We start from the raw sequence: 15,820 nt of genomic DNA, 5'->3' as shown, positions 1-15,820 counted from the left end.
CATAGAAAGCGAAATACATATATACACACAAATAAATTTAAACTTTTTACTTTGAATTTTTGTTTGTAGTAAAATTTTGGCGACATTTGTTTAAAAGTTCGCTTAATAAAATTCAACCAACTTTGCTGTCATTTCTATTTGACGTTTCCTTTTCCGTGTACTTTTCACACACACATGTTAACATTTTACTTTCTCCTTTTCATTCTTACATACACATTGTGTAACGCCTAGCAGTATAAGTTTGAAGTTTAAATATGAAGTATACTTATTTAATGACTTATGAGTGAAATTAAAATGAAAAATCTCGGTATTTTATTTAAAATTATATTTATTTATTTGTTCAAACAAAAAAAAAAAAAAACCAAACACAAAACTTTTGAAATCTTATATGACATTTCTTCTGAAACTGAACTACATTTCCGTTTCCGTAATTTTCTTATTGCGTTCATACATGCTTTGTTTACAATTATTATTAGAAATTGGCAGCTCTTTTTTAACAACAAAAAACAACAGCTGCTCCATTTGACAGTAGTAAATGCAGTTTGTCAAGTTTGTTAAAGTCCTCTCAATAGTGAAAGTGACACGCAAACAAATTCTTATCATACAGCTCTACCATTAAAATACCACAAAAATAAAGTTAAGTTCAATAGTAAGTTCTAATGTCGGCCCTCGACGAATTACAGGCGAAAATCGCCGAACTGAAAAATGCATTGGAGCAGCAGAAAAACGCGACACGCGCTGCACGAGAAAGAATTGATAAAATGTCTGCAGAAGTAGTGGACTCCAATCCTTATAGTCGTCTTATGGCGCTACAACGTATGGGAATTGTTAAGGAGTACGAGCGCATACGTGAAAAAACAGTAGCTGTGGTCGGGATTGGTGGTGTTGGGAGCGTAACAGCTGATATGTTAACAAGGTTAGCGATAACTATACGTAGAGCTCAAACTGTTAACATTATAAACAAAATAATTACTGTATTTTAAAAATATACTAGGTGTGGCATCGGTAAATTAATACTTTTTGACTATGACAAAGTGGAACTGGCAAATATGAATCGACTATTTTTCACACCTGACCAGGCCGGTTTGTCCAAAGTGGAAGCAGCTGCACGCACCTTAAGCTTTATTAATCCTGATGTGCGGATCGAAACTCACAACTATAACATAACTACTGTGGAATCATTCGATAAGTTCTTGAATACTATATCTCACGGTGGTATACAACCCGATACACCAGTTGATTTAGTGTTAAGTTGTGTTGATAATTTTGAGGCTCGCATGGCTATCAATACTGCTTGTAATGAACTAGGTTTAAATTGGTTCGAATCAGGTGTTTCTGAGAATGCTGTTTCCGGACATATACAATTTATACGTCCCGGAGAAACGGCATGTTTTGGTTGTGCCCCACCACTAGTTGTAGCAGAAAATATTGATGAAAAAACGTTGAAACGTGAAGGAGTGTGTGCTGCTTCCCTGCCTACTACTATGGGTATAACCGCCGGTATGTTGGTGCAGAATGCACTCAAATATTTGCTCAATTTCGGGGAAGTGTCTGATTACTTGGGTTATAATGCAATGAACGATTTCTTTCCACGTATGAGTCTGAAACCGAATACTCAATGTGATGACCGTCACTGTCAAGAACGTCAAAAAGAATACCAAGTACGTCCAAAAGTGGTAGCGGAAGAGATTGCTTTCGAGGATGATACGCCATTGCACGAAACAAATGAATGGGGCATTGAACTAGTCAATCATTCTCCACCCGTAGCCGAAGCAACTGAAGCATGCAAAGAAGTAGCAACGGGTCTACGTTTAGCATATGAGGCACCAGAAACTACCGCGGAGAACGCGCCTACTGTTGCCGCTGCTGCTAATGTGGATTTAGATGATTTATTTGCTCAAATGAAGGCATTATAAGAAAAGTGATACATCTGCTATTTATTCCAATAATTAAGGTTTAATCATAATGTATTATTTTTTTATAGTTACTGCTTTGGTAATGATAGTGCTCTAAGCGATAAATAAAATTAAAAAAGCTAAAATCTTTATATCGGAAAACATAAAATCTACTTTTCAAATGTTGTGTTTTATAATTTTTTTTATAAAATGCGTGTTTTTTTTANTTGACTGAATTGCATGGCAAGAAATTTCGTTCGCGCATAGTTATGCTTATGGGTCTAATGTTTTCGGTGGGCAACATATTATTGCCAATAATTGCTTTAACGGTGATACCCAACAATTGGGACTTTGAACTGCTGGGTCTGCAGTGTAAGTGGAAATTTGTGATTTTTCTAGATGTGTATAAGAGACAGATCGATGGTCAAACCATGTGGCATATAGAATCTAAAATTAATAATATTTAATATATAACATTTAATTTATTTATTGTAGTTTTCACGATTTTTTTGAATTTAGTTCCAAGGGAATGCAACCCTATATATAATTTCATGATTTCTCGTAAGGAACACAGCCACAACTTATTCACTGAACACCTCGTACGGAATCTGTCAAGCGGCAAATTATTTGTTGTCGTGTACCGAAAGTAATTTTAGATCGCGTTGTTAAATATTTTTTCACATTTGTACTTCACTGTTTTAACCAAGTACTGCTTTTGTAATGACTAATAAAAAAGAAGAAAAGCCACAACTCGAAATTGAGGTGAGTGTAAAGTTTCTACCGAGGAAAATGATTTCTCGTGTCGGTGGCGATTGTAACTCGAAAGCCGCTAGGTTTTATTTTTTGTACACGTCAACTCCCAGACAAGCGACATACAACGGCACAAATCAATCATAATTATATTTTCGATTTTCATCACAGGTTGTAAAAATAAACAAATGGGATGGGTCTGCCGTGAAACATGCACTAGATGATGCAGTGAAGAATTGTCTATTATGCGATCGTCCACAATTAAAGGAACAATTCGGTTTGATCAACACCCGGCTAGTGTTGTGTGCACTGGCCGTAGGTGTGGCAGTGCTAGCGCATGGTTGGGATTACACACATCCTTTCCCAGAATCTCGCCCAGTCTTGCTTTTTAGCGTAATTGCCTATTTCGCGCTAATGGGAATTCTCACACTTCATACAACTTTCCGCGAAAAAGGTACTTTTGCTGTTGCAGTCCAAAAGAATGGTAACAATGGACCACGAACCTGGGAAGCTAGCTCCGATATGAAGAAATACGATGACAAATACATACTCACTTTTACTGTAACAGATACCAAAGGTGTGCGTGAAGTAAGCAGCACTAAATCATGTGCCAATTTTATTGACGCCAACGGTGTTGTGTTGGATAACTTGGTTGCAAATGAAGTTAATCGATTGTTTAACTCCTTGTCAGCGGGAAAAAAGGATGAGTAGCTAGCTCTGTCGGATGAAGTACGAGTATAATAACATATTTAAATTATAGTACACACAATGAAAAAAGCAATAAGGTCGATGATGATGACGATGAAAAAGTGGAACGAATTCGTGAAGGCGCTATGGATGTAGCTGATTTAGATTTGCAGCCATTGTGTGTATAATAACATTATAAATGTATATCCTTTTACATTGGCAATTGAATATTTCCATATAATTTGTAAGCCTTTGAATGCATTTCGCCAATAATCATTTTGTCCAAAAGAGAGGTAACTGTTTTCAATTTTTATATTTGAGAAATTCATGAATTTTATGTAAGTATTCGGAGATTGACAAAACTTAATTAACGTGAAGCGTAATAAAAGTATCGAAAATATACTCGCTAACTTTGAACATTTTAGACCTTCCAGCAGAGAACGTATAATATTTATACTTCTCTTTCAATACATTGAAAATGTCAGAAATATAAATTCGTAAAATAATTTTGGTAAATTATAAAATGTACGAAAAATAATTTTATAGCAAATAATCGCAAAAAACATACATATTCACAAAATTGCCTGTAAATAAATTTGAAGTTCCATAAAGGGTTTGAAAATGCGCGAAATTATAACTATCCAAATAGGAGCCAGCGGAAACTCTATAGGGGATGCTGTAAGCTAAAGAATTTCCGTACTTTACACAGGCGTTATAAATTAAATTAGTCTTTATCACCAGTTTTGGCATGTAATCTCTCACGAGCATGGAGTAGACTATGCGTCTGGACGCTTTCAGGGCACCAGCGCTTTACAATTGGAACGAATCAATGTCTTTTTTAATGCCACCGCGAGTAAACGATTCTATGCACGCGCTATTTGTGTGGATACTGAGGCGACTACTATTGAAAACCTACACAAACGCTCCTCATTGTACAGACCCGAAAATTTCGTAGCTGGCACTGACAGCGCAGGAAACAACTTTGCTCGAGGTTATCACACGGACGGTGCCGAAATTCTGGACGCCGTATTAAACTCAATACGGCGTGAAGCAGAATCTGTGGACTCATTGCAAGGATTCCAAATCCTACACTCGATAGGGGGTGGTACGGGTTCCGGTTTAACAGCTCTAGTCATGAATGCACTTGTGGATGAATATCCCGATAATCTTATCTCGAATTATGTCTCGATACCTTCACCTCAAATGTCACAAGTAGTGGTTGAACCTTATAATGCCCTTTTGAGTATGCCGTCGCTAATACATAATTCCCATTTAACATTCTGCCTCGACAATGAGGCGCTTTTTCAAATAGTTTCACGCAATTTGAAAATGGCTGTCAGCGGTTATGAACACATCAATCATATAGTCGCACTTACCATGTCAGGCATAACCACTTGCTTGCGCTTTCCAGGTCAACTTAACGCTGGACTTCGTAAGCTCTACGTCAACATGGTACCATTTCCACAATTACATTTCCTCATACCTGGTTTTGCACCACTTGTTAGTTGTAAGCAAAAAGAGTTTTCCCAGGGTACTGTCGCCGAGTTGGTACAACAAATCTTCTCATCCAACAACTTATTATGTGCTGTTGATTTGCGGCATGGAAAGCTTTTAACTGCAGCTGGTATTTTCCGTGGTCGCATGTCTCCACGCGAGGTGGATCAGTTAATGACAAATGTACGTAACAAAAATTTAAGTAGTTTCGTAGAATGGATACCCAATAACATAAAGACCGCTATATGTGATATACCACCAAGAGGACTTAAGATGTCAGCAACTTTCATTGGCAACACTTCAGCAATACATAAGCTCTTGCAACGTATTTTGGATGGTAGCGGTATAATGCTGAGGCGCAAAGCCCATTTACATTGGTATACGGGGGAGGGTATGGAAGAGCAAGAATTCATAGATGCGCAACATGATCTGCAAGATACACTAGATTTATATAAACAGAGCGGCGAAGACATTCCGGAAGGTGAAACTGTGGAGGCAAATTCTTGTGCACAATGCAATGACACTAACGATCTAAAGTGAGAAACAAATAAGAAGCTAAGTGGATACCAATCTTTTTGAACAAAGATATTTTATTTTCAAAAATTCATACGTTTTTTACAATAATAAAAATGTGATTTATTTCATTTGTTTTAATAGTTGTTTAATTACTGCTTATTAAAGCGAATAACAATCAGTGACCGAGGGGCGGAGATCGGGGACAATTTCTCACTGCTGTCCGGTTGTCTGCAACAATTTTTTTCAGCAATTAATGGATTATATTAAATCTTCCAGTGGGCAGTTTCTCTCTACGGCCATCATTGTAACCGTGGATTAGGATGTAGTCAACTTAACTTATAGTACTGCGTTTGAGTAATAATGAAAGTCAGCAACAAATAACTTAGTTTAACAAAATTATATGCGTACATTTGAGGTATTTGCACGAAATGAAACGTATCCCAACTTACAGTAATAACATTTAAATTATAGATTTTTAATATTTTAATTTCATCACACGTTTGAGCAAAAAAAAAATCATACCGTTTAGCTTCTCTATTAGAGATTTTACCAAACGATAGTCATAAATGCTACCCAGTTTTCAAAAATTAAAACATTTTTTATATTGAACGTTTTCGCTTATTGCCAGATTTAGTAACTTCTTTTTGCTCAGTCTGATCTTTAATAGCTTCATTCTTACCTTCCTTGTTCTTAACCGCATTTAAGCCTAAAACTCGACTAGCCGCATCAGTTAACTCATTAATAGGTGGAAATTTTTGTGCTCGCGGTTTTCTATTTAAGCCTGACCATATTTCTTGTCGCTCTTCGGTAGGACTTGTGGCAATAGATACCTCAAATGAACCACGCCGTGGTGGACGTTCGACATTCATAAGCAATTGAAGTTCTACATCTGGCTTTAATGCACGCAGTTGTTCAAGCAGATCAGCATGAACTTGAAGAGCCCGGCGGCGAAATACGTTTCATGATCGGCAATGTTCTATATACAAAACAGGAAGATTAGCATCTAATACTGCATCTTCAGTTTTTAATACTTTGCATTTTGTTACTGCACTGCCTGCGGTTAACTGCAATTAAAGTGTTATAGAATAAATCAATCAACAATCCAACATAATGAATTCACGTCTATATAAAAACAATACGTACACCAGGCTGATTTTGGGCTTTGCGTTTACGTTTCGGAGCCATTTAATAGCGTTTGTTTCAAAAACATGTAATTGATTTCTCTAATCTTTATTGTTTTGCGCGGTAGTTTTGATTCAAAGTGGATTGTCTCCAATTTGCAGATACATATGTAATGATTATCGACGGTAAAATTATCGATACTAAATTGTAGACTTTCTTTTTTGTACATGTGCATAAATATTATATTAAATCATAAATTGTTAAGAAAATTAATAATAACAGTTATGAATAATTAAAAGGGACAGAATTCATATTCAAGATTGTGTTATGGTTTCAAAAGTTTGAAAACAATATGAAAAGTTTGGTACGTGTGAACTTTGATGAACGGTACGCCAAGCTGAACCTGGCAGTATTGGTTATTTTTCGCTTGTAATTGAATATCAACTCTGTGCCGTTAATCAAAAAAGAAGTTTCGCGATAATATTTTACCGACTAATTAAAGTAAAGAAATTTTCCAATTATAAAAAATACAGAAAATAAACGCGGTATTATTGTTCTTAACACAAAACGAAATAATCATAATTGTTTAGAAACACTTTGGCAATCTTATTAGACAAAAATACGCAGAAATGGCTATGCCCAATTTTTCCCATGCCGACTTGGAAAAGTTGAAGTTTTTCATAAATTTCGTGTCTGAATATCCAACTGCTCTTAATTTGCCGCAACTAGAGTTTGTAAAAGAATTTTTGGAAAAATTTGGTGGTAAAGTACCGACTGGAGAATTTAAGATGCCCACTTCTGCTAGAGGGTAAGCTCTATTAGAATAACCTCTATTTGAACAAATAAAAAATTTGGTAAGAATTTATAGAAAATGCCCATTTGGTGCGGACGCAGCCAGTTGTAGTGGCATGAATGTTGATGAATCAGAGGAATCCGAACTGGAAGAATCGGAACCTGAGTCAGAGGTGGAATTGGACATGGAAGGTAAGTTTTTAGAATTATGGGTTGGTAATTACATTATACAAGGTTATGTTACATGTAGTAGTTGATTACTTTGCCAAAAGAATTTATTTTGATTAAGGTAGCTTTGCGAATTTCTGGTCAGAGGCGTGTCAGGAAAATTATAGGGTTAATACTATATTAATTTCTTGTAGGTAGAAAACTTTTTAATTATAATATTACTTATCGAGTTATGCCTGACACGGCTCTTGTATACGCACTTTTGCTTTCAGCCAGAACAAAACATAAGCGGAAAAAGCCGAAGAGCGGACCGGATTTGGCGGATAGATCTGTTATTGTCGATAATTTCATCAATACAAGTACAGTTTATCTCGAGGAAACTAAAGTAATTAGAAAACAGCCCATAAAAACTGAACGAGAAAACTCGGATTGTGAAGAAAACAATATCGAGGAGTATGAGTGTCAGGTTGAAGCTATTTATGACACTGATGAAAGGAATAATATTGGGGAGGAGGATCCTATCAAAACTAATGCTACGCCAATTGCGATGAAATTCGAGATAGATAGTGATTGCGAAAATGAAGATTTACAGGATGAAAACTATAAAGGTGAAGACGCTAGCGGTAGCGATGAGTCTTCCGAAATGGTTCTTCCTCGAATAAAAACACGTAGTTGTAGACGTAAATTACAGAGCAAGAAAGGAAAGCGTTACACAAAGAACCGACATTTTTACACAGAATTGAAACCTGAGAAGAAAGTTAGAAAACCTAAACCGGTTAATTGCAACGGGAAATGCAAAAAACAGTGTAGTAAAATTGATGAGGATCAGCGGATGAAATTGTGTAAAGAGTTCTGGTCACTGGGATTCGTCGAACGAAAAAACTACTTACTGTCATGTGTAGAGAAAAAACCGCTTGGAAAAATGCGTATAATAAAGAGAGTAAAAGAAGCACGCCAGCACACGAATCACTACTTCATGCCTTCCAGTGACGGCGAACGTGTAAGGGTGTGCTTAGGTTTCTTTTTGAAAACACTTGTCATAAGTGGTTACTTGGTAAAGGATGCGCTGGAGCACAATGATGGTAAAGGACATTATACCGGTATAGACTTGCGTGGCGGCAGCGGCGAGGGTCGGCGTTTAAAAACTGAAATAGCAAAACAAAGGCGTGATAATTCGGTGGAGGATCCGGTTTCTACTGAAGATAATTCGGTGACTGAAGAAACTAGTGAACACATAGAAGATTTTGGTATAAAGGAAATGGTTACGAATAATGCTGACTTACTACATTTCAAAACAAATAAACAAAGTGAAGAAAATGAAACAGTACCAGTGAAGATAACTGATGAAAGGAAAATAGAAAAGACTTCCTCATTATCTGCACAGGAAAACAACAGCGCTGAAACTGAGGTGGTGTTAGCGGGACAGTCTGAAGCCGTGACCTCATCTGTACAGAAAACTAAGTCCAATTCTTGTAATCGCCCCACCAGAAAAGGTATCTCTATAAAAAAAGATCGTGTGCCACAACCAGTCAATTGCGCCGAATCATGTCGATTTAAATGTCACACAAAATTCACAGAAGAGCAACGCGCGCTACTATGTGCGGCATTTTGGCGTTTGAGTTATAAAAGGCGTAAAGACTTTGTGCTATCACGCGTTGAAGTGCATGAAAACACCAACACGACTGCAGCAGAGCACCGAAAGACAACTCGTGTACGTGTGTACACAAATCGGTATTTTCTACGTGGCGAACGCGGTGAAAATGTACGCGTGTGTTCACGTTTCTTCAATACAACGCTCTGCATTGGCAGTCACTTCCTCGCCAATGCACAAAAGAATGTCGATAAGCAAACCGGTGCCTATGCTGGCGAAGACCGGCGGGGGCGTAATGGCAAAAAGAATAAATTTCCAGAGGAACTTATTGCCGGTGTGCGCGAACATATCAACAGCTATCCAACATGGGTGCCACACAAAAACTACAAAACACGCTTTCTGCACAGTTCATTGAACATAATGAAAATGTATGCCGAGTATAAAGAGGATTGTGAACGCCAAAATAAAATTGCGCTCAGTCCCAGCTACTTTCGTAGGGTATTTCATAAGGATTTCAAGTTGGCTTTTTTGCAACCTACTTCCAAGCATGCGCACAAAGTAAGCTCACAGCGAAAATGCATTGAGACAGTTAAAACTGACACTACCAAGAACAGCACTAATGCAAATGTTGATGCTACATTGGCGGTTGACAGCAAGCTTATCAAGGTAAACGCTGCGCCTGAAACGAAAAAACTCAATCCGAACATTTCCACATTCACGGGTGAAGAGGGAGGCTTTTGGACGCAACTGACGCCAAATGCAACTGAAACCATGCGGTTCTTGCAGCAGCGCTATGCGCCACAAGCGCCTACGCCTGTTATTGTGCCCACAATATATCATCACCAACAGCAACTGTCAGCACAGCAACCTCCACCACCACCACCAACAACGCAAATGCAACCACAGCAACAGCAGTTGCCACCCACACTTATGCCTACATCTGCCTATCAGCTGCTACCACAAGCCGCCGGCTATGTACACCAGCCACACATCATGAACGCCGGCTACGAAAGCGAAGAACGTGCACAAAATTTTCATATGCTTTAAAGTATGATACACATTTAGCTATAAGTAAGAATATAAGTTGTATAATATTAAGTAATTTAATATACATTTAAGAGTCCAGTCGTCGAAAGAGACTTTTACTTTAAGCAAGCTGGGAATTTTTATTTTACATATGCGGTATATTTTGCCTATATACATATGTACATATATCTAATGATAAGTGTAAGAAGAATTAGCTACAATTATGAAATAAACAGCTTGAATTTAGCAAGGCAAACCCGCCAAGTGTGTTTCTCGTATTGTCCATCCCACTATTAGTAGTCTGACGTATTCGCTTCCTTCCTTTATTTATTTATAGGTGTTATTGAAGCCGACACCGAAGCCGATCAGCCGATGGGTGACACGAATAAGACACCGACAGAGGAGGAAATCGATCAGGCAAGCGCTTTGCGCTCACAAGCCGCCGCTGCTTATTCCGAACAGAAATTTGATGAAGCCATAGATCTATACACCAAAGCTATCGAGCTAAATCCCGGCAATGCTTTGTTCCATGCCAAACGCGGTCAGGCATTCCTCAAACTAAAGAAGCCCAATGCTTGTATTCGTGACTGTGACAAAGCGTTGGAGTTGAATTGTGATTCAGCGGCGGCCTACAAGTTCCGCGGTCGTGCTCACCGTTTGTTGGGTAATTGGGAGAAATCTGCTAACGATTTACGGCAAGCTTGCAAGTTAGATTTCGATGAGGAGGCAGACGAATGGTTGCGTGAAGTCACACCCAACGCCAAGAAACTCGAACAACACCGTATTAAGCAGGAACGAAAGCGTGCCGAGCGCGAAAGCAAGAAGGCACAGCACAAGACACGAGCACACGCTAAAGAACGTAAGCAACAGCAACAACAGCAGCCACAAGAGCAAAAGCCAGAAAATGATATACGCTTCGATCCAGAATTTTTGACTGCCATTCAGGATAAGGAGTTTCAGCAGATGTTGATAGACATTGCAAAGAGTCCAGAAAATATTGAGAAGTACAAGAGCAATCCGAAATTCGCTAAAATCGCCGAGTTCGGCAACAAAATTGGTTTAGAAAATGTTGCCAAAATGTTCGAGGGCTTGAACAAAACACGAGCGCCACCCTCTCAACCCGAACCTAAAGCCGAGCCTAAACCACACGATTTCGATGATAATTTAGATTAGAAACAACAATGTCTTTCGACTGTTTAATTGCTTAGCGCTGTGTCGCGCACTCTTCTAGATTATTAATCAATCAATATGTTATAATATTAACTAAAAGTTTTTTCAATGGCGAAAGGTGTGCGGTTCAATGAAATCGGTGAAAGCAAAAATGTCTGGTTTTGCGGTTATCCTCTGAGAATCACTTTGTAACATTAAGAATTCAAATAATAAAATATTCCTTAAGTCGCTTTAATTATATGTTGAACTACGAAATTGTTAAAAAAAAAAAAAAAAAAAATTGAAATTTCTTTTAGTTTGTAATTTTGTAGTCTCTGCGACTCAAAGCATTTCAAAAGTTATTTATATATTTCAATTGTTCTAAATTATWAACTTGCACTAATTTGCCGTGAATTGCTATGTATAAGCAGCCTGGTTTATTAAATGACTGTAATTTATGTCACGTATTGCGAAATATGAATTCATAATTTTAAACAATAAAATCAACGAAAAAGTTAACCACTAGTGGCCATGTTTATATACATACATACGTACACTCATACATATTTATTGTTTATGTGCAGCTAACGAAAGCTACAGATTTTTCATTTTGTAGGCAAACCAAAAACAAAAAACTAATAAGCACTGCAAGCAATAAAGTCATACTGAATTGTATTGCAAATATTAATAACAATATGTAATAAAGAAATAAAAATAAAGGAAAGCATGCATTCAAATTATAAAGAGAAATTCTTACTTCAATTGGGATTCTCACAACATGTCACAAATTTTTTATACTAGTTTGAAAAAGTTTCTTGTTGGATTGCGTACTAAAATAAGTTTACGCAAATACAACTCCGAACGATAATTTTTAGCATCGTTATAACTTATAACTTTATGATCTTACGATCTTTATGAAATTTTACACAGGTTTTTGAAATACAATTCTTAAAAACTTGGACCAATGATTTTTTTGATTACAATCATTTCAAAAAAAAAAATATGTCGGAAGATTTTTTGTCCAAGTTCCAAGTTAGGATTTAACTAAAACACGTATTTTCTCACTTTAGAGATGGTTTTCCCGAGGGATCACCTGAAATGGCCGAATGTAAATTTTTTTTTTCTAAAAATTTCAGAACTTTGTTAATATGGTATGTTTGTAACAATAAAACAATTTTATAAAATATTTAATTTTTTATATGAGAAAAAAAATTGTTGGAAAAGGATGTTCAATGGATTGGTCAAAATTTCGTTTTTTTCAAAATGGCGGATTTCGACGAAAAAGTATTTCTTTAAATTTTAAATCCAGATTAGCTTAAATCGAAATTATTATCAATTGGCTTAAAAAATAAATCCGATCTAAGTGTCGTCGAAAAGAACTCATCCTAAGTAATGAGACGAAATATTACTTTACTAATAATATCGTGCCGAAACCGCCGCATTCGCCTGATTTACCTTCGTGTAACTTCGGGCTATTCAGCAAATTCACATGACCACTCCGAGGACACCGTTTTGACTCAATTGAGGAAATAAAAACTGAATTAAAGAAGGCTCTGATAGCCATCACGACGGAGGGTTTTTCCAAGTACAATGATGACTGGAAAATTCGTTGCCATAAGTATATTGCAGCTGGAGGGGATTACTTTGAAGGAAATTAAATGGACGAAATTCACCTTTCAATTTGATCACATTAGTATGTTGCATGTTGCATTAGGAGTGAATGGAAATCGGAAATGTGTTCCGCCTTTTCTTTTGCCTTTGCATACTTTCAACACCTATACATTTAACGATTCTTTGTAACACTTAAAACTAATTTCGATCAAGATGACAAGGCGAGTTGTGTAAAAATTGAGACTGAATTAATAAATCAAGAATCCATAAAGATGTTCAAAAAGCTTTTATAAAAAAAAATATCGATTAATATGTGAGACCTACAGTGTATATATTGTCAGGAGAGTTCTCCATTCAGCGAAATTGTACAATAAGATGTGAAATGAAAACTGCTTATTGTAAAAATACGGGGAAATTTCTTTTAAATTCTTCTAAAAATTCAATTTCGTTATTCCGTCTGAGCTCTAGCTCGTTTTCTCGTTACGGTCGAAACTCTTTCTTGTTGTAGCTTATCGTTGTCCCATTCTATTAGTTAAACCGGATTATGATTGGTTCATTGTTGAACTTGCCTTTTAAAATTTTTGCATACATTTTCCAATTAATTATATGTAACTTTGAGCTTCATTTCGTCGTTGCAATAGTCCCTCTCCAAGTAATGCATTTCTCAACTCCGCTAGCCCATGCCCTGCTCCATCAATTCAAAGCTAAACAAACTCTTCGTCCACCATTTATAAAGGATAACAAATTCTCGCTTTCTTTGAGTGAAAGGTCATTGCCTTCGACTGGGGGTGTTTTATTACGAAAGTGAACTAGACAAAATTTATACCAAAACAGAAACAAATTTCACTTTTCCAGACAATACAACACAAATGAATCGAACAATGACTCAGAAAGTTCAGCCTCCACATACGAGTACTGTGTACTTACCGATATACATATGTACATATATGTACATACATAAGTATTCGTGTGTATGTTTACTCATTTCATTTACGATTTATGATTGAGTTACTCACTCAAATCGCTTGATTCAAAATCTATTAATAAGATTTGGATAAATGCGATGCGATTCCATAAAAAATATGTATTATTATTAATAATTGGATAGAACCTTCAAAATCTTGACATTTGTAAACAGTGATGTCACGCTCCGCAATTGACATACTTGCAGTTCGATTAACTGTGACCTAGGAGACGTTTGAACTAGACATTACTTGAACAGATACGGATAAATATAGAGAAACACTGAGAATCTTCACAAAAGGTGAAGTGCCACTACCTTAACAAGCCACAGACCTTAAGAGGGTTACCGATTGTGACTTCCGCATTGAACATACATACATGTACAGCACTGGGAAGACGACGTATCCAAGCAAAGGTAGTTGCGCATTAATTAACTCGCTGAAATATTTATGAAGTTTTTATTCCAATCATACCGCTTTACTCCACTATCCAATGTAGAGAAAATTACATCGTTATTCTTTCTTGTTGCAAGATTATAGTTCACTCATGATGGACACCTTTACCTACAAAGGCTTAGGTGATATGTAAGACTTTAGTGTTAGGCAAAACTTACTCATGAAATTGGATACGTGTGGGGTAATTTGGCCGCCATAAGCTTTGTTGATATTACTCTTAGGACGTTTTGCTTAAGCTATAAGCTTCGGGATCACCGAAAATCTGACGCAATTGATGGACCATCTGAGGCGTAGTCACATTCAACACTTGAAAGAAATAATCCTAAAAAATAAAATCAAAGAATGTTCTTTCGAATGATAATAAAAAGTCCCCAATAAATTTGAAGATCTTTGTTTTTCCTTTAAAAAACTATTGACCTATATTTTTACTTAAAAAATCAAAATTACAGCTCAAGGCTTACTAAATATGTAATCAAAATCTGAAAGCTCTGTCTTTTTTCATTTCCTTATAAAAAAATCCGAAAACATACATGTATTAGTAAATTTTTACTGCTGTAGAAATTGAAATCGACCTCTTCCTTCGGATTGCGTTTTCAAGTTGACCTAGAAACGTTTGAATTCTTACTACTACTCTCTCTAAAAACTTTTAGACGATAAAAGGTGGTAATTCAGACGACTTAACCTTTACTAGGGCTGTTGAGGTTGTCGCACACTTTAATGGCGCCTTAACATACTGAATTTCTGCTGCGCTTATAGGTAAATTTGCAGCGTTTAGTAGGAATGTCTGCAGCCGAATTTTTCACCTGTGAAAGTGCTTTTTTAAAAGCTCGAGTTTAAAAAAATCGTGTCGAAAAAAAATGTATTTTAGTCGGTCACCCTAAGTCGATATCATATCACGTAATTATACGAACCGTATGTCCAAGTTCGGTGGCATTACCTAAGCAATAACAATAAATTTGTTTATTTGTTTGCATACATATATACATATATGTTCGTATGTGTGTACATAAGCTCCACGGATACAGATACAATTGGGTATGTGCGCCGTTTATATGTGCTGCTTTCGTTCATGGAGCGCGTCGGCGTCGCCGCCAAACTTTGTTACTTCCGTTGTTACAACAAAAAGCGCTCATCTACACATACCTGGTATATTTGTATGTATGTATGTGTATTGTTAATTGCATTGAAACATTTTAGTCATCACTTCAACTTGTTGGAATCTTATGACGTCACCGCTTGAGCAAAACAAACCAGCGAATGGATGAATTGGTCGGGAGACGACGCACCGCACTCGCACTTTCGAGCGCTGAAAGCGAAATTTCAGTATCAGTTTTGCCTATAGCGTACGCGCGTTAAGACGTAGTAAAGCAGAAAAGCTCCTCGAGCGATCATAAGCGGAGAATTGACATTCGTGAATAAAAGCGCAAAAGCGAAAAACACTCATTTTGAAAATGTAAGCCGAACTTGTTAATTATTTTTGAAAATTTGTATGAGAAAAAACATTTTTCTGTTGAAAATAACGGTGCAGTTTAGTGGAAGTTTACTTTTTAAACAAATTTAAAATAAAAAAATAATTTAAAAAGTTTGAATTCGAAAATAGA

General features: G+C 36.6%; 6 protein-coding genes across 7 annotated transcripts in view; 5 read left to right on the top strand and 1 right to left on the bottom strand.

Moving 5' to 3' along the window:
• The first annotated feature begins 537 nt into the window (after positions 1-537).
• LOC108971061 (ubiquitin-like modifier-activating enzyme 5) lies at positions 538-2,057 on the top strand. Its single transcript, XM_018936873.1, has 2 exons — positions 538-916; positions 995-2,057. Exons 1-2 carry the CDS (start codon positions 660-662, stop codon positions 1,914-1,916), a joined length of 1,179 nt encoding a protein of 392 aa, XP_018792418.1. The 5' UTR covers positions 538-659; the 3' UTR covers positions 1,917-2,057.
• Positions 2,058-2,479: 422 nt separating this feature from the next.
• LOC108971076 (signal peptidase complex subunit 2) lies at positions 2,480-3,624 on the top strand. Its single transcript, XM_018936899.1, has 2 exons — positions 2,480-2,657; positions 2,817-3,624. Exons 1-2 carry the CDS (start codon positions 2,616-2,618, stop codon positions 3,354-3,356), a joined length of 582 nt encoding a protein of 193 aa, XP_018792444.1. The 5' UTR covers positions 2,480-2,615; the 3' UTR covers positions 3,357-3,624.
• Positions 3,625-3,867: 243 nt separating this feature from the next.
• LOC108971074 (probable tubulin beta chain CG32396) lies at positions 3,868-5,480 on the top strand. 2 transcript variants are annotated; one of them, XM_018936896.1, is made up of 2 exons: positions 3,868-4,010; positions 4,074-5,480. In XM_018936896.1, the coding sequence occupies exons 1-2, from the start codon at positions 3,954-3,956 to the stop codon at positions 5,364-5,366; spliced, it is 1,350 nt and encodes a 449-aa protein (XP_018792441.1). In that variant the 5' UTR covers positions 3,868-3,953; the 3' UTR covers positions 5,367-5,480. The 2 variants fall into 2 exon arrangements, with proteins under 2 accessions (XP_018792441.1, XP_018792442.1); XM_018936897.1 differs by having other exon boundaries at positions 3,922-4,010; positions 4,061-5,480.
• On the bottom strand, positions 5,383-6,617 carry LOC108971075 (selenoprotein BthD-like). Its single transcript, XM_018936898.1, has 2 exons — positions 6,486-6,617; positions 5,383-6,406 (listed from the first exon to the last, which is right to left on the bottom strand). Exons 1-2 carry the CDS (start codon positions 6,525-6,527, stop codon positions 5,942-5,944), a joined length of 507 nt encoding a protein of 168 aa, XP_018792443.1. The 5' UTR covers positions 6,528-6,617; the 3' UTR covers positions 5,383-5,941.
• Positions 6,618-6,885: 268 nt separating this feature from the next.
• Positions 6,886-11,927, top strand: LOC108971062 (hsc70-interacting protein 1-like). Its single transcript, XM_018936874.1, has 3 exons — positions 6,886-7,272; positions 7,333-7,448; positions 10,379-11,927. The coding sequence occupies exons 1-3, from the start codon at positions 7,094-7,096 to the stop codon at positions 11,212-11,214; spliced, it is 1,131 nt and encodes a 376-aa protein (XP_018792419.1). The 5' UTR covers positions 6,886-7,093; the 3' UTR covers positions 11,215-11,927.
• A 3,618-nt stretch (positions 11,928-15,545) lies between these two features.
• Positions 15,546-15,820, top strand: part of LOC108971031 — a 13,547-nt gene continuing 13,272 nt past the window's right edge. Inside the window, exon 1 of the mRNA XM_018936799.1 lies at positions 15,546-15,672. The gene's annotated coding sequence lies outside the window, so the exon portion shown is untranslated. The remainder of the gene's footprint in view (positions 15,673-15,820) is intronic.

Source organism: Bactrocera latifrons, unplaced genomic scaffold (assembly GCF_001853355.1).
Source record: "Bactrocera latifrons isolate USDA-ARS-PBARC rearing strain unplaced genomic scaffold, ASM185335v1 scaffold_32, whole genome shotgun sequence".
Classification (NCBI taxonomy): domain Eukaryota; kingdom Metazoa; phylum Arthropoda; class Insecta; order Diptera; family Tephritidae; genus Bactrocera; species Bactrocera latifrons.
Note: the sequence above shows the minus strand (reverse complement) of the source record. Positions and strands in the feature narration are given on the sequence as shown.

Coding starts and splice junctions, on each gene's coding strand:
- LOC108971061 (XM_018936873.1), top strand. CDS start 660: ATGTCGGCCCTCGACGAATTACAGGCGAAAATCGCCGAACTGAAAAAT. Junction 917..994: donor ACAGCTGATATGTTAACAAG/GTTAGCGATAAC, acceptor AAAATATACTAG/GTGTGGCATCGGTAAATTAA.
- LOC108971076 (XM_018936899.1), top strand. CDS start 2,616: ATGACTAATAAAAAAGAAGAAAAGCCACAACTCGAAATTGAG. Junction 2,658..2,816: donor AGCCACAACTCGAAATTGAG/GTGAGTGTAAAG, acceptor TTTTCATCACAG/GTTGTAAAAATAAACAAATG.
- LOC108971074 (XM_018936896.1), top strand. CDS start 3,954: ATGCGCGAAATTATAACTATCCAAATAGGAGCCAGCGGAAACTCTATA. Junction 4,011..4,073: donor GAAACTCTATAGGGGATGCT/GTAAGCTAAAGA, acceptor CTTTATCACCAG/TTTTGGCATGTAATCTCTCA.
- LOC108971062 (XM_018936874.1), top strand. CDS start 7,094: ATGGCTATGCCCAATTTTTCCCATGCCGACTTGGAAAAGTTGAAGTTT. Junction 7,273..7,332: donor ATGCCCACTTCTGCTAGAGG/GTAAGCTCTATT, acceptor AAGAATTTATAG/AAAATGCCCATTTGGTGCGG. Junction 7,449..10,378: donor GGTGGAATTGGACATGGAAG/GTAAGTTTTTAG, acceptor ATTTATTTATAG/GTGTTATTGAAGCCGACACC.